This window comes from Vigna unguiculata, chromosome 1, assembly GCF_004118075.2.
Source record: "Vigna unguiculata cultivar IT97K-499-35 chromosome 1, ASM411807v1, whole genome shotgun sequence".
NCBI lineage: Eukaryota > Viridiplantae > Streptophyta > Magnoliopsida > Fabales > Fabaceae > Vigna > Vigna unguiculata.
The window spans coordinates 11489002-11513342 of NC_040279.1; the positions used below are offsets into that span (position 1 = coordinate 11489002).

The window sequence follows — 24341 nt, forward strand, 5'->3', positions numbered from 1 at the left end:
GATTAATCCTCGCTCCTACATATCTCCATTGACAATGGAGAATCATGTTACGTAGTTCTTTATGAAAAAACTATTTGGAAAATGATTTGATAATTTTGAAAACCTTTTTATTTAAATTTTAGTATTATTTTAAAATTGGTGTCACACGACGCAAGCGTTTGAACAGACACTCAAGAAATCGTGAGAAATATTTTTTTTATGATTTAAAAAAATAATAAAGTTTGGAAAAAATAAATGGAAGAACAAGAAACTGACAATGATACCTTCAAATAATTTTCAATATCTCTTCATCTATATCAATCTTATCCTTTCATTTTGTATATTACATCTACCTTTTCTCTTCTCTTTCCTTGCATCCTTTTCTAGGGGTGGCAATTAGGGCCTGGCCCGCGGGCCCGGCCCGCAGGCTCGCAGAAAAAATGCGGGGCGGGCCAGGATATTGAGCCCGCAAGCCCGCGCGGGCTCGGCCCGCATAGGCCCGCGGCCCGCACGGGCTAGCCCGCGGCCCGCGCGGGCCGGCCCGCAAGCCTGCATAAAATTTAAAAAAAAAAAAAACTTGTACTTGTATATATTAATTACTTCTTTTATGGACTCTTGCATTAACATTTCAAATTCTTGTATAATTGGAAAAGACAAGTATTGTGTAATTTTTAATGTGCTAAAATTTAAAGAATACATTGTGTATGTCATAGTATGAATATGATGAAAATGTTGAATTATCAATTTATCATCTAATTCCCCAAAGTCTTTACTTAATTTTGTGAATTTCTTAAAGTTTCCCAATTTTTAAACATTGAAAGTTTTATTATAAAAAAAATAAATAAATAAAAAAATTAAAAAAAAAAAAGCGGGCCGGCCCGCAGGCCCGCGGGCCAATGTATATGCGGGGCGGGCCAGAGTATGCGGCCCGCATAAAATGTGCGGGGCGGGGCGGGCCGGCCCGCGATGTGCGGGCCTTATGCGGGGCGGGCCTAAACGGGGCGGGCCGGCCCGCATTGCCACCCCTATCCTTTTCTAAGATTTTTGTTTTTTTCCCAACAGAGAGATAAAGATGAGATGTGTATGTGTGTGTGGTAATGAGAAAGAAAAGAAGTGTAGAGAATATTTTTTTGTTTCGATCCCATGACAAAGTGTGTATTTATATTCACACATTACAATATCAATGAAATCCTAGCCTTAATTGTAAAGAACAATATAAAGAAGGAATTGATCATGATAGCAACACATTATTATGAGAATCAAATCATAGCAAATCAGAACACAAAATCAATCAAGATCGGTAATATTGATTCTAACCATTAACAACTCAGAGCACAAAATCAATCACAATTAGTAATATTGATTATAACCATTTGAAGAAAGATTTCTTCTAATTATTAAAACCATATCACTAAGTTATCTTCTAGGAAGAAAGGAACAAAGGGTAGAAAGTATGTTTAGTTGTTGGGCTCGTGAAAATGAATGCGATAATTAATAACAAATTTGGCTCTTCCTTCTTTTTTCTTTTTTTCATCTCTTTTTTTCTTTTCTTTTCTTTTTCCTAAAATTAAAGTTTGAAAATCTTTGAAGAAAATAATGTTTCACATTTTTTTTTATTTTTATTTTTTTTGAAAATAAATTTATTCACCTGGACGAAATTGAGTATTAACAAATGGAATCAATTTAATGCCGATGACGTGCACAACGCCAGAATGGCGGGTGCAAATTCTTGTTGTGTCGGCTAAATTTGGACAAATGGTTGTTTCTTGGTTCTCGTCGGCTTGACCGATGAGAAGACAAAAAAGGAATATAATATACTGCGTCGACCAAGTCCACACACCATAGGAATATAATGTTATTCGTCAGTTTTGACGACACAAACAAAAAATTATTTTAATATTTAACATATTTGCTGTTGACAATACTTCAAGTGTAAGTCAAAGTCCCACATTGGATAAAAAAGACAAAGTTAAACATTATATAAGATGAAAGACTCATAACCTTTTATATGTTATTTTATAATTGCTTAGGAGTGCCTAGGTGTATACTTGAACATACCTATGATCTAAAAATAACTTAGCCTTTTATCGGTCATGTTTAGAATATTGTTACTCAGCTAATTTAGCACTAGAAAATATGATACTTCCTATTACACTTTTCTTTATTCCTTATGGAAGCACCTCTTTTGTGTATAATCAATTCTTTCTTTACTCTAATACTTTTATTAACTTGCATGCAAGAAAAACAACAAAAGAATCATATTCATAGAATAAGTTCAAGTATCCAATGATCAAAAAAATAATCTAAACCTAAATATGTAGAAGAGAAAGGAATGTACGTACCTATCAGCCTGGTCAAACCCAAAAACATCATCAAAACTATGTATAAATTCTCCCAAGCTAGCCCTACTCTAGCTCTACGCCTCACCAGATCCACCTGTAACATCATCTACTCCCGTGTACTGCGTACACGATTATCACCAAACACAAGCAGATAGGGTGAGCTAACAGAATAAACCACATGATACAAACCATATAATTTCAATCACACCAAAGGAACCCATATCCTTTGATTTCACACACATGGCCACCACCATGTCAACCGTGTTCTACGTATTCTGATGAGTACCTTAAGGTGTCTTGCTGCCACACTTACTAGCCACAACTGGTAGAGCACATGCGGTAAACCTTGCTACAGATCACACACCGTAACGCCAGGTGGAGTTCCCAATATGAATAACATTCGTAACGTTCCAAGACTACCAAACTCGTCAGCTTAATACTAAGGAGGGCAATCTAATTGGACCCATTCGTACATGCCACAACGTGCACACTCACACCGGCAACACTTGCCAACCCGAGTCACAACTCAAGAGTTCCTCGTGTTCATCCACCATCCCGAGTCACAACTCAAGAGATGCCATTTCAAGCCACAACTCAAGGAATTCCACGTGCTTAACCCCTATCCCGAGCCACAACTCAAGAGATACGTTCTGAGCCACAACTCAAGGGATACGTTCTGAGCCACAACTCAAGGAACACTAGCAATCCGACCTTTGAACTATCACCAAAGCCTTGTAGACCACGCACGTTCAAAACCAGCAAAGCATACTTGTCGCAACAGTATCTCCTAGCGCAGCTCATGAGTCGCCAGCGCGCACCACGCTTCTAGACCGCCTGGTGGGGGACACGTATCGCCAAAAGCTGAGCGCCTCTACACACCCTACCTCTACAGGTATCGCCTGGCGGGACTGCCTTCATCGCCAGGCGCCACACTCCCTGTTACCCTCTGAAATCACCGCTATCACCTAGAGGTTCGCATATTACCACCAGGCGCCATATCAATATTTGCACTATACGAAATCTGGTTTAGGGTCAAGCTCCCTTCTCACATCCTCACGCACATATTCACTCAACCAGTTCAATTGTCACATCTTTGCACAATAAGAGTGCCTACAATACCCTACCTCCATCATAATGACCAAGTCAAGAAATTCTCAATTAAAATCATGTTATTAGTCATCCTTAGTATCACTTAATCCCAATTTAATTCATGCCTTCTAAAACTGATTTGAACACAACTCGCCATTAACTTGGAACACTACTGATATTATCCCAGTCATCATGTGTCAGCTTTATCCTGATATTAGCCTCTTCCAAGGCTTAACAAGTTTAATTGGATCCATCCAATCTGTTATATATATATATATATATATATATATATATATATATATATATATATATATATATATATATAAATGAACTCTTACTTCTCATATCACTAGCACATTGCAATGAATCCCCTGTATCATCTAACTAGTCATTCATAATTACAATTCCCACTTCATTGAACATCACCCCATCTTCCGCTGCACCTACTGCATTATAATAGCCCTCTCTTCACAAAAGAATGGATTAGTTCCTATTTCTAACTTGCACAAGTCATCACCAAGGCTTTTATCCAAATACTATCTCTAACTCCACAGTTAGCAAGAACCTAACTTTTCCAGAATCCCATAACCATTTGAAATTCTTGCAACCACTCAAATTTATACCTCTGTGCTGGTGCCTGGCGGCAAGCCCCGTGCCGCCAGGCAGTGCATGCATTTCTGGGCAGTTTTCCTAGAAATTCCTACATCTGCGAAACCCCAATCTTTCCCAATTTTCCCTTCCTTGCGGATTTCCATCAATTATCGTGCGATCTCATTTATGATTATAATAATTTCACAGTCTAAACACATCCATTAGCATTTTCCAAAGCAATTCAACACCAATTAATCTCGTGACATTCAAACCCAAAGATTTCCAACCCTAAAAGATGATTATGGCCATTTTATCAATTTTAACCTCTAAACTCATGTAATTCAAGGTCTATAAGCATCCAATGTGCAATTAACGTTTAAAGCTACTATTTCCCCCAATCAAACTCAATCCAGAACCTCAAAATCCATCACCGCTAGGCAGTTCATCAAGAAAAACCTAGAAACTAGGTTATAGGCTTACGTCGCCTGGCAGCACATAGCTCACCGCCAGACGGTTCCTCGTAGGAACCCAAAAAACAACCAAAATTAACATGAGTTGCCTGGCGGCTATGAATAGCTCGTCAAGCAGTTTCTGGAAATTTTTCAGAAACACGAAGTTTAACAGAAGAGCAGGGGTTCATGTATAATCATCATATATTTATCATACAATTCATGCTTAAACATAAAAATTTACGCGTAAAGCTCCCCTAACCTGGTTTCCTTGCTTAAAACGTAATGCTAGAGCTCCCCTTTTTGATCACCAATGATCTCCTTAGCGCCACCTCAATTCAGCTCTTTTATTTCACTCTCTAATAACTACTTTTCCTTGAATTCGTGCACCTTACAATGCTCTCCAAAATCCAACCTCAAAACCCTCCTATGCTTTCACAATTTGTCTTTTAATGGTGTCTTAATTAGCATTAATGAAGGGAAAACAAAAATGACATTAAGGCTGAACTTAATTGTCATTCAAGTCACTTATGGATTGTTTTTCAACCCTTCTTGGCTGCTCCTTGGCCAACTAGGATTCCTATGCCCTTTCACATTCATGCCAAATAAAATTTTGGCAAAAAGAAAGTTTAATTTGGTTCTTACCAAGGTTTGAACCCATAACCATGCTAATGTCAAATCAATGCACACCAATTCAACCAATTCATGTTTTGTGATAATTCTAATAATTCTAAGGTTATATTATCACTCAACATAATCAAATATATTATTAAAATAATAATAACAAATCAATTAACACATAAATGGCATACATAGGACTTAAACCCAAGTCCTCTCACACAATCAAGTACTCTCAACTATTTAAGCTAGTACTTTGCCACGTTGTAACGTCCCAATTAAATAGATAAAATCAATTTAAATAAAACGCCACATATATAAAAATATCCAAAGAGTGCGGAAATTTGGAATGTGGCATACACAGTACCCCAACATATCCATAACAAAAGGAAGAGGCTCCACATGGCCTAAACGAAGTACAGAATCTTGCCAATAGCGAGAGAAACTACTACTACTAAACTCCAAAAGTTGTGGCCCCCAAAGTGAGCCCGATAGTCGTCCAAGATTCATCAAACTGCAGCATCTCTATTATTATTACCACTACCAGAGGTTTTCACATCTGCTCACATAAATAAGGTTGATGATCATCGCAAAGGAGGAAACCACACACAATCATACAAACAAGCAAAGGGTAAGCTAGTGAAAAAGTCCTCATATTATACACTCAAGATACAATTACATATTCAAGCATAAATACTGGGAAGCCACACATGATATACCAAACAATTTAAAACTCCAGTACTAGACTATCCAAATACGCTTAATGAGGCACCACCACGAGACAGTGGAATTATGTCCTAGCAGTGAGACATCACCTCGAGGCCTTCGCGAAATTACACCCTTACAAGAGGCATCACCATGTGGCCTTCGTGGAATTACGTCTTGGCCTTGAGGCACCACCATGTCACCCTCGTGGAATTACGTTCTGATCTTGAGGCACCACCGTGAACTCTCACCTCGAGGGTCATGGAATTAGGTCTAATAGCTGAGGCACCACCGTGAACTCCCTCTAGAAGGGCCCACAAAATTATGTCCATATGGTGAGGCACCACCACAAGCCCCGCTACAAGGGTCATGGGATTACGTCCTATACAAACCTTACTCAAACATTATCAACCAATCATGAAGTTCCTATGCATACCATTAACATGTCATTTAGTATATATGACCAACCATCAATCATATCTCATGCCAAGCTCATTACCAATTCATTAGTTCCCACCCATAACGTACGTAGTACATGCATATCCATCCCCTTTATATAATAAATCAATGAACCAGCCAATCAAACAACCAACAACATTCATGAAATGAAGCATAGAAAAACCCCAAGCTAGGTGTCGCTCAAGCTGGGAGTCCTCACTCAGGCGAGAGGAGTACTCTCGCTTAAGTTGTAGACTCTCGCTTAGGCGAGACTGCGAAAGTGACTCTGGGCAAATTCGCGGATTCTTGCTTAGGCGAGGCTGTCTCGCCTTAGCGAGACAGTCTGTCGCTCAAAATGCAGCCCCTCGCCTGGGCGAAGGTTCAAGCAGAAAAGTCTGGGCGAGCTTCTGCTATTCTCGCCTAGGCAAGACGAGCTCGCTTGGGCAAAAATATCAGCTCTCGCCCCTATTCACACATACATGGTAGCACACCCAACCAAATACATCGTTCAAACCATTTCCATGCGAACCCAAACAACATACAAACATATACTCATGAAACAGAAGCAAACCAAGCAACAAAGTACTAAAAGAATAGAAAACCCTTGCTTCCCTTACCTTGAGTGGGGAGCACAAAAGTTCGTTGAGAATAGGGGAAAAATACGGCAACTCAAACCAGTGTAGTAAAACTGGAAAACAGATGTATTGCTAAGCATACTGTTTTAGATTCGACTCAAACAGAGACTAAGGCACAAGAATAGAAAGGGAAGGGTAAAGTCTAAGTTCAACTTACCCGGATGAAACCTTAGAGTGAAACAGCGGTTGCTCAGAGGATGCCCTAGCAGAGCTCTACGTTCAACTGCAAGGGGGGTAGGGGAACAATCTTCTCTAAAGATTAGCAGAATGAGGGTGTTAGGGTTGGTTTAGGTGGTTTTGGGCACCTCCTAGGCTAGCCTTAGGCCCAACAGATTGGGCAGTCCCTTAGCTATGAGGATAGAAAATAAATCGGCTTTACACACGTCATATCAATCAATAATTAATGTCATAAAGTCTCCCACTACCTACATTTCTTAATTAATTAATTATTTAATTAATTAAATTTAGCAGATCTTACTCACAACACCAATGAGAGCTGAGTGTAACCACATAAGGCATTAACACCGCTCTCAACATAAAACCTTAAGGCAATGAATCCTAACAAGTGATAAGTGCTCGATCCTAACACTATAGTCCACCACAGATGTAAGGATTAGAACAAATGGTTGATTGATATGACGTGGTTGAGCCACCTCTACTTGATAAGGAGATGGTGGCAACGTTTGTAAACACATTACAATCACCATTTTATGAGCACGTGTTGGGGAATGTGTCTTCCAATTTCACTGATATCATTATAATAGGTGAAAGGATAGAAATCGGGTTAAAGAGTGGAAAAATTGCATATGGCCCATTCGCGGCTGCAACTTCTAAGAAACCCGGTTTCCATCAAGGAAAGAAGAAGGAAGTGGAGGTGCATGCAACCTCAATGATGACAGTGTGGGAAAGTCGGGCTCCTACTCATAATTATCGACCACACCTGAACCAACCTCCTTATGTGGCCAATGCAGTGTTTGTTCATCAAACACAACCTCAGCAACAAGGGTTTTATCAAGCGTTAAATCTTTATCAACCACAACATGCCCCAAATAATGCTTGGAAAACCGAACCTAACTCAGGTTTCAAATGAAATGCAGGTCAAAACGTCAATATGAGGAGGAATCAAGAGAGGAACTTTGTTTAAATCACTCTCATTCCTATGACATATACAGAATTGTTACCTCATCTTCTCCAAAAGCGCTTGGTAGCAAATTGTCCGATGAAACCTATGTAACCTCCATTCCCAAAGAATTATGATCCAAATGCTAAATGTGATTATCACGGATGGGGAGTTGGACATGAGAAGTGTGTAGCCCTTAAACACAAAGTGGAAGCTTTAATCAACTCAGGGGGGTAAAGTTTCACGACGACAAACCTAGTGTCGAAGCGAATCCTCTTTCTGAACATGGGAATCCTTTGACAAATGCCATTGAGGATAGGGAACACAAGCTAGTAAAGAATATGAGTGAAATTCGGAGCTCCAAGTGGTTTATTTTTGAGACATTGCTGAAATTGGGTCTGTTAAAAGGGGAATATAACTTGGGTGAGAAATGTGAATTCCATGCAGATGCTAAACATTTTGTCGATGAGTGCACCAAGTTCGAAGATGTCTTACAAAATCTGCTTGACAGAAACTTTGTGCAAGTATATTGCGAGGATATGGAGGAGGAAGTATTTGCATAAGATGGCGGGAAACCAGATGTGACTTTGCTAGAGCCATTGGTGATTCATTTCACCAGATCCCCCTCTACACCAACAATTCAAGAACGACAACCTATTACTATCCAAGCACCCTCCTCTTTTCCTTACAAGAGTGAGAAAGATGTCCCGTGGAAATGTGGTGCATATGTGTTGGGTGAGGAACAACAGACAGAAGGTCAACCTACCAATGGTGAGCCAGTGGTTGAAAACATATCAGGCATCGTTGGAATGACTAGGAGTGGTCGAATATTTATGCCTCCGATCTTGATAAAAGATGGAACTGGTAGTAGTGAACCGATGATGACCAAAAATGATAAAGAACTCTTGAAGGGGAAAACCATGCAACTAGTGAGGGTCTAAGAAACGATGGTGAGAAAGAAATATCCGATGAGGAGGCTGGTGAGTTCTTGAAGTTCATACAACAAAGCGAATATAAAGTGGTCGAACAGCTGAATCGTATGCCTGCTCGAATCTCACTTTTGGAATTACTCATGCATTCAACCTCCCACAGAAAATTATTGATGAAAATACTCAGTGGAGCGCATGTGGAACAAAATATTTCTCTGGACAGTTTTGAGGGAATTGTTAGCAACATCACTGCTAACAATTACCTCACTTTTACCGACGAGGAGATACCTGCTGAAGGGAGAGGACACAACAAGACCCTTCATGTCTCTGTAAAATGCCTAGATCATGTTGTAGCGCAAGTATTAATCGATAATGGTCCTTCTTTGAATGTAATGCCGAAGGCAACATTGGGAAAAGCTACCGTGTGAAGGTATTCGCATGAAACCAAGCGCAATGATCGTGAGGGATTTTGATGGGAGCAAGAGAGAGGTGATGGGAGAGGTAGAATTGCCAATCCAAATTGGGCCGTGATTCTTTCAAGTAACTTTCCATGTGATGGATATCCTCCCAGCATACAACTGCTTGTTGGGTCGCCCTTGGATTCATTCAGCAGGTGTGGTGCCTTCAACCTTGCACCAAAAGTTGAAGTATGTCATGGATGATAAACTAGTGATAGTTTCAGGAGAGGAAGATATTTTGGTGAGTGGACCTTCGTCTTCTCGATATATTGAAGTAGTAGAAGAAGCCCTTGAGACAACCTTCCAGTCTTTGGAAATTGTGGGCAGTGCCTATGTGGAGCCATATCCGATGAACCCACACTTGTCTCGTGCCTCCCTTATGACTGCTAAGATCATGCTAAAAGAGGGATATGAATACGAAAAAGGGCTAGGCAAGGACAAGCAAGGATTGATATTTCCTCTGGAGGTCACTGAGAAAAGGAAAAGATACGGCCTAGGATACAAGTCTACTCGAGAAGACAAGAGAAGGTTGGTGGAAGAAAGGAGAGAACGCGATCTGGCTCGCATGCAAGGAAAAGAGCTGGGGTTAAGAAGGATCCGCATCTGTGACATCAAAGAGAGCTTCCATAGTGCCAGATGGATCAACACTAGCCAGATAGCAACCGTCGATGATGAAGATGATCTAGAAAGCTCAGATTTTGTGCAGCCTTGTGCTCCAGATGCACTACTCAATAATTGGGAGACTTTGAATCTACCTGTAATGTTTAATTTGGTTAAAATGTAATATTTTTAATTAATCCTACTGCTTTACCCGGAGCTCTAGGATTCGTAACTTAACGGGCTTACACCTTTTCTTGTATGCTCAACGTGATAATCAATTTATCTTTGATATCTCCATTATATTTGTTTTGCATTTTTCACTGTTGTTTGTTTATTTATTTATTAACTCAAATAATGCAGATATGACAATGAATGTTTTGAAAATAACAATGTCGATATCCCTAATTTTGAGCACCCTCTCGATAATATGGAAGATGATTGCGAAGATGATCCAGAACCCTCCCCTGAACAAATGAGATTAGTGGAATAAGAATCTAAAGAAATTAAACCCCATCAAGAGGATGTTGAAACGTTTAACCTAGGAGAAGAGGTTGAGAAGAAAGAAATGAAAATTGGCATTAGTATGAAGAAAGAAGTGAAACAAGAGTTATGTGCTTTACTAAAGGAGTTTAGGGATGTGTTTGCTTGGTCGTACAACGACATGCCTGGCTTAGATACTGATATAGTGCAACATAAGCTTCCACTCAAGCCGGAATGTCCTCCAGTCAGACAAAAGCTAAGAAGAATGAAACCAGAAATGTCATTAAAGATCAAGGAAGAAGTGCAAAAGCAATTTGATGCTGGATTTTTAGCTATGGAGAAATACCCTCAATGGGTGGCAAACATTGTACCAGTGCCCAAAAAGGATGGTAAAGTTCGGATGTGCGTTGACTATCGAGATTTGAACCGTGCGAGTCTAGAGGACAACTTCCCACTACCACATATCGACACATTGGTGAATAATACGGCTAAGTTCTCATTATTTTCGTTTATGAACGGCTTCTCGGGATATAATCAGATCAAGATGGCACCCGAAGATATGGAAAAGACCACATTTATCACATTGTGGGGGAAATTTTGCTATAAAGTGATGTATTTCGGACTCAAGAATGCCGGAGCAACCTATCAAAGGGCCATGGTAGCACTTTTTCATGATATGATGCACAAAGAAATTGAGGTCTATGTAGATGATATGATCGCCAAGTCCGATTCAGAAGCAGAACACATCCTCAACCTAAGGAAATTGTTCGAAGGATTGAGGAAGTTCAAACTTAAACTAAACCCGGCTAAATGCACATTCAGCGTGAAATTCGGAAAGTTGTTGGGTTTCGTTGTCAGTCAAAAGAAGATTGAGGTTGATCCCGACAAGATGCGTGCGATAATCGAAATGCCTGCTCCCAATACGAAAAAGGAGGTGCGAGGCTTCTTGGGCAGACTGAACTACATTGCTAGGTTCATCTCCTAGTTGACTGCCACCTATGAACCAATATTCAAGATATTACGTAAAAATCAGGTTGTTAAGTGGAATGAAGACTGTCAGGCTACTTTTGACAAAATTAAACAATATCTACAAGATCCTCCAGTCTTATGCCCACCTAAACCCGGGAAACCACTGATTTTGTATTTGACTGTACTGGACCAGTCAATGGGTTGTGTGTTAGGTCAGCATGATGAAACTGGAAGAAGAGAGCATGCCATATACTACCTGAGTAAGAAGTTCACCGAATGCGAACGACGATACTCGTTTTTAGAGTGAACTTGTTGCGCATTGGCATGGGCCGCCCATCGTCTAAGACAATACATGTTGAGTCATTCTACCTGGTTGATATCCAAGATGGACCCTATCAAGTATATTTTTGAAAAACTTGCTCCGACTAGAAGGATAGCCCGATGGCAGATGCTATTGTCAGAATATGACATTGCATATGTCACACAGAAATCCGTCAAGGGTAGTGCTCTGGCTGAATATCTGGCTCAAAAACCCATTAACAATTACTAGTTGATGCAGCCCGAATTCCCCGATGAGGATATCATGGCCTTGTTCGAAGGTGATCAGGAAGAGCAGAATGGAAAGACGTGGACGTTATTATTTGATGGAGCTTCTAACGTGTATAGGGACAATGCTGATATCTTTAGAGAATTAGTACATCCTAATGACCGCAAGGATGTGTTTTAATTGAACGAACAATATCGCTGAATATGAAGCTTGCGCTGTGGGCATCCAAGCCGTAATTGAATCGAAAGCAAAAATTTTAAATGTGTACGGAGATTCAGCATTGGTTATCCATCAACTAAAAGGGGAATGAGAGACTAGGGATCAGATGTTGATTCCCTATAGAGCTTACACCATGGATTTGATTGAGTATTTTGATTCCATTGAATTCCACCACATTCTGCGAGAAGATAACCAATTGGCGGATGCCTTAGCTACCTTGTCATCGATGTTCGAGATTAATCAAGATGGGGTATTGCCGATGATCCAAATGAAGAGCCACGAAGAGTCAACATATTGTCATTTCATTGAAGAAGAGTTAGATGGTAAGCCATGGTATTTTGATATCAAACGCTACTTAAAAACTAGGGAATACCCCGAAGAAGCATCTGAGAATGATAAAAGGACATTGAGAATGTTGGCTACAAATTTTATCTTAAGTGAGGATGTGTTGTACAAGAGAAATCATGACATGGTTCTCCTTCGATGCGTGGATGCAAAAGAGACCGAGTCAATATTGGAGGAAGTTCATGGAGGCACTTTCCGCACACACATGAATGGGCACTCGATGGCTAGGAAGATCTTGAGGGCTGGTTACTTTTGGTTGACTATGGAGAATGATTGTTGCACGCATGTGAGGAAGTGCGAAAAATGTCAGAAGTATGCAGATAATATCAATGTGGCACCCACTACTCTAAACGTAATGTCTGCACCATGGCCGTTTTCAATGTGGGGGATAAATGTTATTGGAGTTATAGAGCCAAGAGCCTCAAACGAACATCACTTCATATTGGTTGCAATTGATTATTTCACTAAATGGGTGGAAGTTGCTTCTTACGCCAATGTGACAAGAAAAGTTGTGACTAAATTCATAAGAAGAGAGCTGATTTGCAGATACAGACTACCCAACAAGATAATCATTGATAACGCCACCAACCTGAACAATCAAATGATGGCTGAATTGTGTGAAAGATTTAAAATCCAACATCATAATTCTTCTTCTTATCGTCCAAAGATGAATGGGGCAGTCAAGGCTGCTAATAAGAACATAAAGAAAATTGTACAGAAAATGGTGGTTACATATAAAGATTGGCACGAGATGCTTCCTTTCACTTTGCATGGATATCGTACTTCGATACGTACGTCAACACCTTTCTCCCTAGTATATGGAATGGAGGCAGTGCTACCTTTCGAAGTAGAAATCTCATCCTTACGAGTGTCAATAGAGACCTAGTTGAAAGAGGCAGAGTGGGTTCAAACCCGATTTCACCAGCTTAACCTCATTGAGGAGAATAGGTTAACAACAGTGTGTCACAGATAGTTATACCAAAGAAGGATGAAAAAAGTGTTCGACAAGAGGGTGCACCCTAGAGAGTTCCATGAAGGCGAGCTGTAACATCCCTAAGGAATATTACGAATTTTTAATAAATAAAATAGGGAAGAAAATTAAATACCTCATTTAATATAATACCATTTCCCAAAAACACGGGAAATTTCAAAACTTTAATATACATGTAATAAAAACAGGAGTCCATAATTTATAAAACTGAAATAATATTCAAATGGCTCCCAAAAGGTTACATAATTATCTCAAAACCAAAATAATAAACATATATACAAAATCCCATGCTATCCCTCGCTCCGAGTCTAAGCATCTCCTGGCCCACCTATCAAATCATCTGCTCCTAGATAACGAGTTATCCGATCATCGCCACACACACACAGAAAGGGTGAGCTATGCACAAAATATAAAAGATACATGAAATAAATATATCATTCATCCCAAAAATAACATGAATAATTATTCCATTGTTTTCAAATTACCCAACCATGATCGCATACCCCTTCATGAGTCATATACTTGAACTAGGTCTTGGGACTTCATTGTACTTCCACGAAACTAACCCATTCGTAGTCCAACCCTATGAGCCTATCCCGCTCATAGTCCTGCCCTGCAGACTCCTCGTCTGTAGTAAATCATCCAAGCCTTCTCGACTTGGACCCTGGCACGCACGCAATCACCATACTATGGACTCCTCGCCCAATAGTAGCCGAAGGGAACATAACAGTTCCTTGCCCATCGTGCGCCCGACACATGTAATCACCATACTAAGGACTCCTCGCCCATTAGTAGCCGACGGGAACTCAACCAGTTCCATGCCCATCATGTGTCCAACCATCAAGCACATCCCAGACCCCTATTGGACTTAGTCCTTCAAGCCCAAACACCATAAACAAAAGCATATAATTCCTGTCCTTTAGGAAATAACCAATAAATAGTCCAAATAGTGCACAAACACATGACTCTGTGTCATTCTCGCTTAAGCAGTGTCAGTTCGCCCAACACATATTTCATGATGACTTCCCCAATTTTAAGGGTTTATCATCATCCAAACGAGTTCAATATATAATCACACAAAAACACATAATTTAAATAACATTCAAGCGGCACACATAAGACTCGAACCCAAGTCCTCACACACAATAAAGTACTCTCAACCACTTGAGCTAGTACCTTTCCATGTCATAGCTCCCCGCATTTATTGCTTTAAATATTCTCATTATCCGTCCTAATTAAATAATTAATTAAATAACTATTTAATTTTCCCGGATCTTACATCAAACGTCTTGATTGTGTCAGGAATAACTAGTATTGGTGCAGTGGTCAATCTCTTCTTCATATCCTCAAAACAGACTTCACACTCGTCTGTCCAAGAGAAAGGTTGGTCCTTTCTAGTGAGTTGAGTCAATGGACTCACCATCTTGGAAAACCCTTCCACAAACCGCCTGTAATAACCCGCCAGACCCAAGAAGCTTTTCACCTCAGTAACTGTCTGCGGTCTCTCCCACTTCACCATCATTTCAATTTTCGCTGGGTCCACTGCTATTCCTTGGGCTGAGATTACATGGCCCAAGAACTGTACCTCATCCAGCCAAAACTCACACTTCGACAGCTTCCCATACAGTTTATGCTCTTTGAGAATTCCTAGCACCACTCTCAGATGCTTTGCGTGTTCATCCCGAATCTCAGAGTATATCAGTATGTCATCAATAAACACGACAACAAACTGATCCAGGTACGGTCAGAATATTTTGTTCATGTAGTCCATGAAAATAGGAGGAGCATTTGTCACCCCGAACGACATCACTACATACTCGTAATGCCCGTAGCGTGACCTGAATGTCGTCTTCTGCACATCCTTCGGTTTGACTAAGATCTGATGATATCTAGACCTCAAGTCAATCTTAGAGAACACTGCGGCTCCCCTCAGCTGATCCAGCAGATCGTCTATCCTCGGCAGTGGATACTTATTCTTTATGGTCAGCTTATTCAACTGACGGTAATCAACACACAACCTCGAACTGCCATCCTTTTTCTTTACTAAGAGTACCGGTGCTTCCCAAGGTGATGCCCTCGGTCGAATGAACTTCTTCTCATGCAAGTATTCTATTTGCTTTTTCAACTCAGCCAACTCTGTTGGTGCCATTCTATAGCGTGCCATAGATATTGGGCCAACTCCAGGGATAAGATCGATGGTGAAATCTACATCCCTACTCGATGGCAACTCTGGTATTTCATCTGGAAACACATATGCATACTCTTCCACTACTAGAATCACATTGATCTTCTCGGCGGTGTTATTCTTCTCTGCGTGAGCCACTATCATAAAACAGGTGGCTCCGGCTTCCACTTCATGTATCGCTCCTTGAGTCGAAATTAGCTCCAATCCTTCATGTTCTGGGAATACCAAACTGCGCCGTCCACAATTAATTATAATGTGATTGTTAGATAGCCAGTCCATACCCAAGATTGCATCCAGTCCCTCCAAAGGCAAGCACACCAAGTTCACCTTGAATCTACGCCTGTCACTTCCATTGAACACCCAACGCAGACTAAACTGGTAGCCACTTGACCTGAGGTGGGAGTTGAAACAAGTAACTCACACCCCAAATCGCGTTTCACCAAATTCAATCTCCCCATACACGCATTAGCAATGAAAGAATGTGTTGCTCCAGAATCGAACAACACCAAGACTAACTGACCCAACAATAAACATGGCTCGAGGATAAGGTTACCTGATTTAGTAGCCTCTGTGGACGTCAAAGCAAAGACCGTGCCAGTCGCTCTAGCTCTCTCTGCTGGCGATGCTGATGGCTTCTTCACGCCCAAATTCTTCTTTTCTGGGCAATTGTTGGCGAAGTGTCCCAGTTTGTCGCATATAAAACACTTGCGACAGTCGTCTGACCCTCCTAATCCACCTGCCAGCTGAGGACAATTCCTCTTCAGATGGGGTCCGCCACACTGATAGCAAGTGGGACCTTGAGACGTTTGTGGTCGGTTGTACGGCTTCTTCATCTGCCTCGCCTCTGTGACATTCCTTTGATGTCAGACAACTGGCTAGGGTTTTTCTCCAGATGTTCAGCACTCTTGGCCTGTTCCACCAAGATTGGGAACCTTCTCTCTCAGAGGTGTTACCACCTTCTTCAGCTCATGTTTAAGTCCTCGCTCAAACTTCAGACACCTCCACTCCTCGGTGATGTCCTACGAGTAATACCGCGCCAGATGCTCAAACTTGTTGACATACTCCTGCACGATCATATCCCCTTGCTGCAATGAAAGGAATTCAGCCTTCTTGTCTTTTCTAGCGGTATCTGGAAAATATTTCTCCAAGAAACGAGTCCTGAAGTTGGCCCAAGTCACCAGCTCTTCCCTAGTCCCCATATGTTGTTGCATGCTTGCCCACCAATATTCAGCATCCTCATTCAACAGATAGGTAGCAAACAACAACTTCTGTTCATCTTCGTAGTTCATCACCTTGAAGATCTTCTCACATTTGCGGAGCCATGCATCCGCTTCATCAGGGGAGACCTTACCAGTGAACTCCGTTGGCTTGTGGCGCAAGAAATCCTCCACATTCGGCACCCTGACTGGTGCAATGGCTGTTCTTGGCTACGTTGCTATAAGTACCGAGCCTGAAATTACTTATTAAAAGAAATAAAAGAATGAATAATGATAAACAACCGCATTTATTATTTATCAAGTTCCCATAAACCACGGGAAAATTAAAACTTAAAGGCTAACGAGTCAAAACCGATAAAATAAACTACAGTAATATCGAAATACAACTCAAATGGTTTATAAACTTATTGTAATAAATTCATAGTTCGATAAAACAAACTGATGAGAAAATCCCCAAGAGTCCCCCACTCCGTCTCTATGCATTTGTTCGCTCACCTGCATCAACATCTGCTCCCATGTAACAAGTTACATGATCATCGCCACACACACAGATAGGGTGAGCTCATTTAAATAAAATCAACAAGTAAAATATTAAATACAACATCACGATATTTAAACCCGGGTTAGTATGTTGCTCCCTTTTTTTTCCTACTTCTCTAGTTCCAATACTTGTGTTTAGACGTCTATCATTTCTATACCCTTTAGGTGAGATCAATGATCGATCTTTGCTGTACGAGTGTCTACTCACCCCTCCGACTACAGGCCACCACCTGATAGTCCACACGTGGGAATGACTTTGCCACAACATCTCACCATGACACCAAGTGGAGTTCCCCAAAACAAACCTAAGTTTGTAGTTGTTCCCAGACTACCAAATCTCTATCAGAATCCACTGAAGAGGGCAATTATCTGAAACCTCGCCGTGCGAGCCACAACTCGCACACTCCACTGGACTTCCTAAACCACCAGGCTACAACCTAGAGTGGTCACGTGTTACCCCAATACAAGATACACTCGTAACTGGGCCCCCAGCCAAAGCATCGCATCATGAACATCCCGTAAAGCGGTGTAAAAAACATTCCACGCGCACCATCACTGGACCAAAACCACCTAGCACGCATCTCACGCCGCTAGGCAGAATTTAGCTCCAGACCGCCTGGCAGGCATCACACACCGCTAGGCGCCACGCGCCTACAATATCCGCACTGCACCATCACCACCGGGCGGACACCACCCCACCGCCAAGCGCCCTGCTCCGTCATCACCGCCTGGCGCATCCATCACGCGCTGCCAGGCGCCCTGCTCGCGTTGTGACCACTGTCATTGGTTTGTTTCTCGTCCGCTTGGCGGCTCGCTCACGCCGTCGGGTGCTATACCAGTAGCACAATGTTACTGGTTTTTGGCACTTAAATAGATCCCAAAGGATCCCAAAACATACCACTCACCAAAGTATAACGCAAATATGTCACACCAAGCACAATTCTATTCCATATTATCATCCACCATTTAATCATGCAATTAATAACTACCAATGTTGCACACACTTCTTAAAAATAACTCAATCAATGTGGTATATTAGCTACACCCCTAATAGACATGATTTTCATGCATTCGGACCTGTTGATCAAACTGAATTTGCACTTTACACATCACACTTGGCATTTTTCTCATCTATTAGCATACAATCTCTTCAACTATAATGACATCTTCTTAATCACACTTCATATTCTAACAAAATATCAAACTTTCTGGAATATAACTCATTTTATAAAACAACCAATTAACACATCTACTACATCATATCATTATTTCCACTTTCGCTTTTCTTAACCTTATTTAGTTCCCTATCATACCACTTGCAACTACATGCTTCATTTAAATCACATACATGATAATTCATCATTTAAATGACTAAGGTTGCGAATTTCGTACAAAATCGCATAGCAAGTTGGATCAACGAGCCGCCTGGCGGCAGTTCCTGTACCGTCAGGCGGTGCATACATATCTAGGTTCTGCACAGGTTTTCTAGCACGAAAATACACTCAAATGTCCTAATTACAACATCCATTATATAGTCATAAACTTCATTGCACCCATCATACAACAAAACAACTGTTTTCTTATGTACACTATTTGTTTATGCCACGACTCATCTATAAATTACCAATTCCAAACTGATTCGTCCCCAATCCCAACATGAATCCTAAAACCCCAATTTCACAGAACATTCACACCCTCAAGATATCAATATCACCTGCAAACATTTACAATATAGAATTCATGTTCGTGCGTATAAATTATCATGGCACATCACAGAAGGCACCAAAAACACCCAAAACAACCAAAACTGGGTTACGCAGTATACGTCGCCTAGCGGGTCACCCCCTGATCACCAGCCGGTTCATGCTGAAACCCAGAAAAATGGGCAAAAATGTATGTGTCGCCTGGCGGCTCATGAATTGCCGCCAGGCGATTTTTGGAAAAATCCAGAAACGCAAATACAAACACGAGAAATTAGATTTCCACCATTCCATTATGCTTCAGATCATGCATTCACAAACTAGCGAAATAAAACAAGCCATAAGAACTCCCCTAACCTGGATTTCCTGAGCTTAACTTTGACCCTTGCAAGCTCTCCCTTGATTACCAATGTCCTCCTTTGCCTTCCCTCCAACTCAACTCTCCAAAACCTCACTCAAAACTTACCCCAACTCACAGACTCGTGCTCTCTTCTGCCACCACAGTAACAGCTTCCTACCATATACCCTAGGGTTTACGTGCGTCTTCATCTCCATGCTAGAGTAAATTTTAGCAAAAAGAAAGTACTTTGTTCAAACCAAGGTTTGAACCCATCACCACACAATTTAAATTCAAATGCACAACTAATCCAACCAATTCACATTTCATGCCAATAGTTATGCATCTAAAACTATCAAGTTACTCATCACATTCAGAACATGTCCTCAAAATTAATAAAAAAAATTAAATAGCATACAATTGGAAGACATAGGACTCGAACCCAAGTCCTTTCACACAAACAAAGTACTCTCAACCACTTGAGCTAGTACTTTTCCACATCATGAAAGTTAGCATTTAAGGCCTTAAAGGCTTATCTCACTCACATTAATTAAATATTTAATTATTTAATTATTTAAATTTAGTGCTTTTTACAGACTCCTCGTCTGTAGTAAATCATCCAAGCCTTCTTGACTTGGACCCTGGCACGCATGCAATCACCATACTATGGACTCCTCGCCCAATAGTAGCCGACGAGAACATAACAGTTCCTTGCCCATCGTGCACTCGACACATGTAATCACCATACTAAGGACTCCTCGCCCATTAGTAGCCGACGGGAACTCAACCAGTTCCATGCCCATCATGTGTCCAACCATCAAGCACATCCCAGACCCCTATTGGACTTAGTCCTTCAAGCCCAAACACCACAAACACAAGCATATAATTCCTGTCCTTTAGGAAATAACAAATAAATAGTCCAAATAGTGCACAAACACATGACCCCGCGCCATTCTCGCTTAAGCCGTGTCAGTTCGCCCAAGCTAAAGCCTCGGTCACGCTTAGGCTAGCCCACCTCGCTTGAGCGAGCTTGTAACAGTGGTTGTACCTCGTCATCTCGCTTAGGCGAGCTCTTCTCGCCTGAGCGACACCTCAAGTCGCCCAACAACACACAAAGATCCTCACCTGACGAGAATTCCATCAGCAAAATCACCAAGTCTCATCGTGACCTCGCTTAGGTGAGCCATTCTCGCCTAAACGAGCATACTCGTCGCTCAAAACCCCAAAACCTTTCGCCTGGGCGAGAAGTCGCGCTTAAAACATCCAGGTTTCCTCGCGACCTCGCTTGGGCGAGTGTCTCTCGCCTGAGCGGGAGACTAAGTCGCTCAACCCTGTCCAAGGTCGCCTAGGCAAGAAACGTGAACCAGATCCAAAAACGAGACTCTGTAACTCTCTCTTAGGCGAGATGGACTCGCTTGGGCGAGACTTGCAGGGTATCAACTCTGATCACGCACTCTATTCACCCAACCTTGCCCAATTCGCACAACAAATGATATCATTCAATGTAGAAACTATGCACAATCATATAAACATAACTTGAGCACAATTTTTGGTTCCCAAAACCCAAGTTGAACCACAAACCATCTGTACAGTATAAAAAATACCCACATTCATACACTTAATTGAAAAATCTGTAAAGCAATGGTCACAGCACCCAAACCCCTAATTTCAATCATACATAACTCAAATATCATGGCATAAACCCATCAGAATTTTATACATATCACAATAGTACAAAAAGAATGGGATTTCATCTCCCCTAACCTGAATTCTTGATTGAAACTGAGAAGGGAATAAGGATTCCTTGGTTCACCAAATTCTGTGCTTCCACCTCTCTCTTCCAACTCAGCCCTTGCACACCCTATTCAGCATCTCACTCTTTCAATTTTCGCTCTCCTCTCAAGCCAAAACGAAAATAATTGCAGAAACCCTCTTTTCCACCTCAATTTTTCCTTTTATATGTGTCTTATGATTGGGTTAAAGGGCTGAAACGAATTTAGGCTTTATGGTATGTTTAAGTCTCATTTAATTATCATTATAGGATGATTTCCAGCCCCTCTTAGCTTCCCCTTCTAGGTTTTCTTTTGCCCTCTCATATTCCCTCCAAAACTACACTAAAAAAATAAAGTTCAAATTTCATTCCCAACCAAGTTTGAACCCACAACCCATCAATTATCATATCAAATGCACAACCAATCCAACCAAGTCATGTTTTGTGATACACTCCAATCATTATAAGCTTACAATATCAATTTCATACTCATACATATTATTAAAATTAATAATAAAACAACAACACATAAATGGCATACATAAGATTTGAACCCAAGTCTTTTCACACAACCAAAGTACTCTCAACCACATGAGCTAGCACTTTTCCACATCACATCAAACAATAATTAGTGTCATAAAGGCTCTTTCTACTCGAATTTATTAATTAATTAATTATTTAATTAATTAATTTCACGGGTCTTACACAAGCTAGTCTTGAAAAAGATCTTGCCTATACAAAAGGATCATAGGGGCAAGTGGACGCCAAATTATGAAGGTCCGTGTGTGGTGAAGGAAGCATTTTCTGGTGGGGCACTAATTCTCACAAGGATGGATAGAGAGGAGTTACCGTTACCAATCAATTCTGACGCAGTCAAAAAATTTTATGCATAATGATTCCTTGATAGGAGGTGCTACTAAAGGATATTGACATTGCCTTCAATTCTTGTTGTACTCTACTTTGTTTTTATTTAATAAACACCATTTGGTTTTCTCCATAAATTTGAAACTGTTGATGTCACACTGAGCTTGTAAAGAGAATGATAAACAGACCCATGAAAAAAAAAGAAGAAGAATAAAGTCATATACAAGCAATGAGACATCACGGGTACATTCACTAAGAGCATATTCGCTTCTGAAGGGTGTCGTAGAAGTAAAAATAATAAATACAAAAAAAGGGGCTTCAAAAAAAAAATCAACTTTGAAATTTGTTGTTAATAAAGTTGTCAAGTGCATGACATTTAAAAAAAAAAAAGAGGAACGAAAATACAAAAATGTGGGGAAGGGGAAGTTTTTCCATGATTTGTTACTTTAAGAGTAATTGGTGCTCATCTCCTGTTGAAACATCTGCATTCATATCGCTTGAATCTCCAATCCATTCACTTTCCTCTAAAAAATAAAGGATTGCCCAGGGAAATAAACAAGAATGTTTGTTGGAGTTAGTATTTGTTGTGTTGACCTATCTAACAATGGGCTAAGGCCACGTGTGGGAAGAATACATAAGGTTGTTCGTCAGACCAAAAAATAATAATAAATAAATAAATAATAAAATAATAAAAAAATTACAAAGGGGATATGAGAAAAGAAAAGGTGAAGAAAAGGGAAATGAAAATAGGATGAGTCGGATGTTGTCGAATTTTGGCTTAGAGCTAAGCTCCTGCGAAAATAAGGCGGATAGACTTTAAAATGATGTGTGGCCTTCTTTCCCTGCCAAAAAAAAATCCTTTATCCATTTGCACCCTCTTTGAGCCAAAATAAATTTTTTTTTTCAGTATCCCTGGACAAGGATCATCAGCATGTCAGAGTTACCTCAAACACGTAAGGTTACCTCAAACACGTAAGGGGTGTTCATACCGATCGTTGAAAAAGAAATTTGAGAATGTATGTGAAAGTCACAAAGTGATCACAATACAAATGACATGAATGAAACGAAAAAGGGAAAAGAAAAATGAAAATAAGTATGATGGGACACCCCAAAATTCCAAGTGAAAGGTGTACATAGTATCTCGCAGATGATTCTTGCTCAAAATTAATACCCGTAAACTCTCATTTGGGCTTCATTTATCTGTTTCTTTCATAACCATTCTAACCCTTAGCCACGTTACAAGCCAAGAAAAGTCCACACTGATTGAAGAACGTTTCTCATAAGCTTAACTCGTGGACAAAAGAAAGCGGTTGATGACACAAGTCAAAAAAAATGAATGAAGAAAAAGAAAGAAAAAAAAAGGAAGAAGAAAAGAAAAAGTGAGAAGAAATGTAAATGGAAAAATGATGATGATGAAGGAAGATTTTCCCATCAGCCTATAAGTTAGACGAAAGATTCAAACTGGGGCAATCCTTTCCATTTCATCAAGTCACACCTCTACCCTATCCAACGCAACGAAACTAGGATAGTCTTGCAAACACTGCACATTTCCTTTTGATTATCAACATGACCACTGTTACACAGGATATACAAATGGCAATGTTACTCGCAACAGTCGTCCAACCTCTCACAAAATTGGTTCCCATTCCCATCCATTCATGGGTTCAAGCTAATATGATTTGCATGTTGCGACCAAAGGGGGAAATTAAACTCATACTTTTGTAATGTGCATCAAGATCGTTCACCATCCCCACTGTATTTTGAACATATAGGTGATAGTGAAAAGAATGCGATTTAAACATGCCTTGGGTTTGACGACGACATTGACAACTAATTCCAAAACAAAGACACATTCTAAAAAAACAACAACAAACAAACAAATGGGGCAAAAGCTTCATATGAATCTCGTCCACGCATCCAAGCATCTATGCATTCATGTGTCTTCACCACATTACTTCATGCATCAAAGAATCCATCCTCACCAATGATAAGCATTCAAGTAGTGTTTACTAGCACATCAAAAGCGAACTTCGGGCTCTCCTTTTTTAAAATGACCCTCTCCTTAGGAATGGTCAAGTCCAGGTTCTCCTTTTTAAAATGACCCTCTCCTTGGGAATGGTCAAGTCCAAGTTCTCCTTTTTAAAATGACCCTCTCCTTGGAAATGATCATGTCCAGGTTCTCCTTTTTAAAATTACCCTCTCCTTGGGAATGGTCAAGTCCAG

The 24341-nt window shown here is 40.5% G+C and overlaps 1 protein-coding gene across 1 annotated transcript; it reads left to right on the plus strand.

Annotated features, from left to right (window-relative positions):
- The first annotated feature begins 7516 nt into the window (after nucleotides 1-7516).
- LOC114188190 lies at nucleotides 7517-9323 on the plus strand. Its single transcript, XM_028076748.1, has 5 exons — nucleotides 7517-7925; nucleotides 8019-8076; nucleotides 8196-8486; nucleotides 8586-8830; nucleotides 8878-9323. The coding sequence occupies exons 1-5, from the start codon at nucleotides 7517-7519 to the stop codon at nucleotides 9321-9323; spliced, it is 1449 nt and encodes a 482-aa protein (XP_027932549.1).
- The last annotated feature ends 15018 nt before the right edge of the window (nucleotides 9324-24341 follow it).

Excerpts from the sequence above, each read along its gene's own strand:
- LOC114188190 (XM_028076748.1), top strand. The coding sequence starts at position 7,517 with ATGGTGGCAACGTTTGTAAACACATTACAATCACCATTTTATGAGCAC. Across the intron at positions 8,077-8,195 it reads AATTGTCCGATGAAACCTAT|GGGGGTAAAGTTTCACGACG; the intron begins GTAACCTCCATT and ends TAATCAACTCAG. Across the intron at positions 8,831-8,877 it reads CTTGATAAAAGATGGAACTG|GGGAAAACCATGCAACTAGT; the intron begins GTAGTAGTGAAC and ends GAACTCTTGAAG.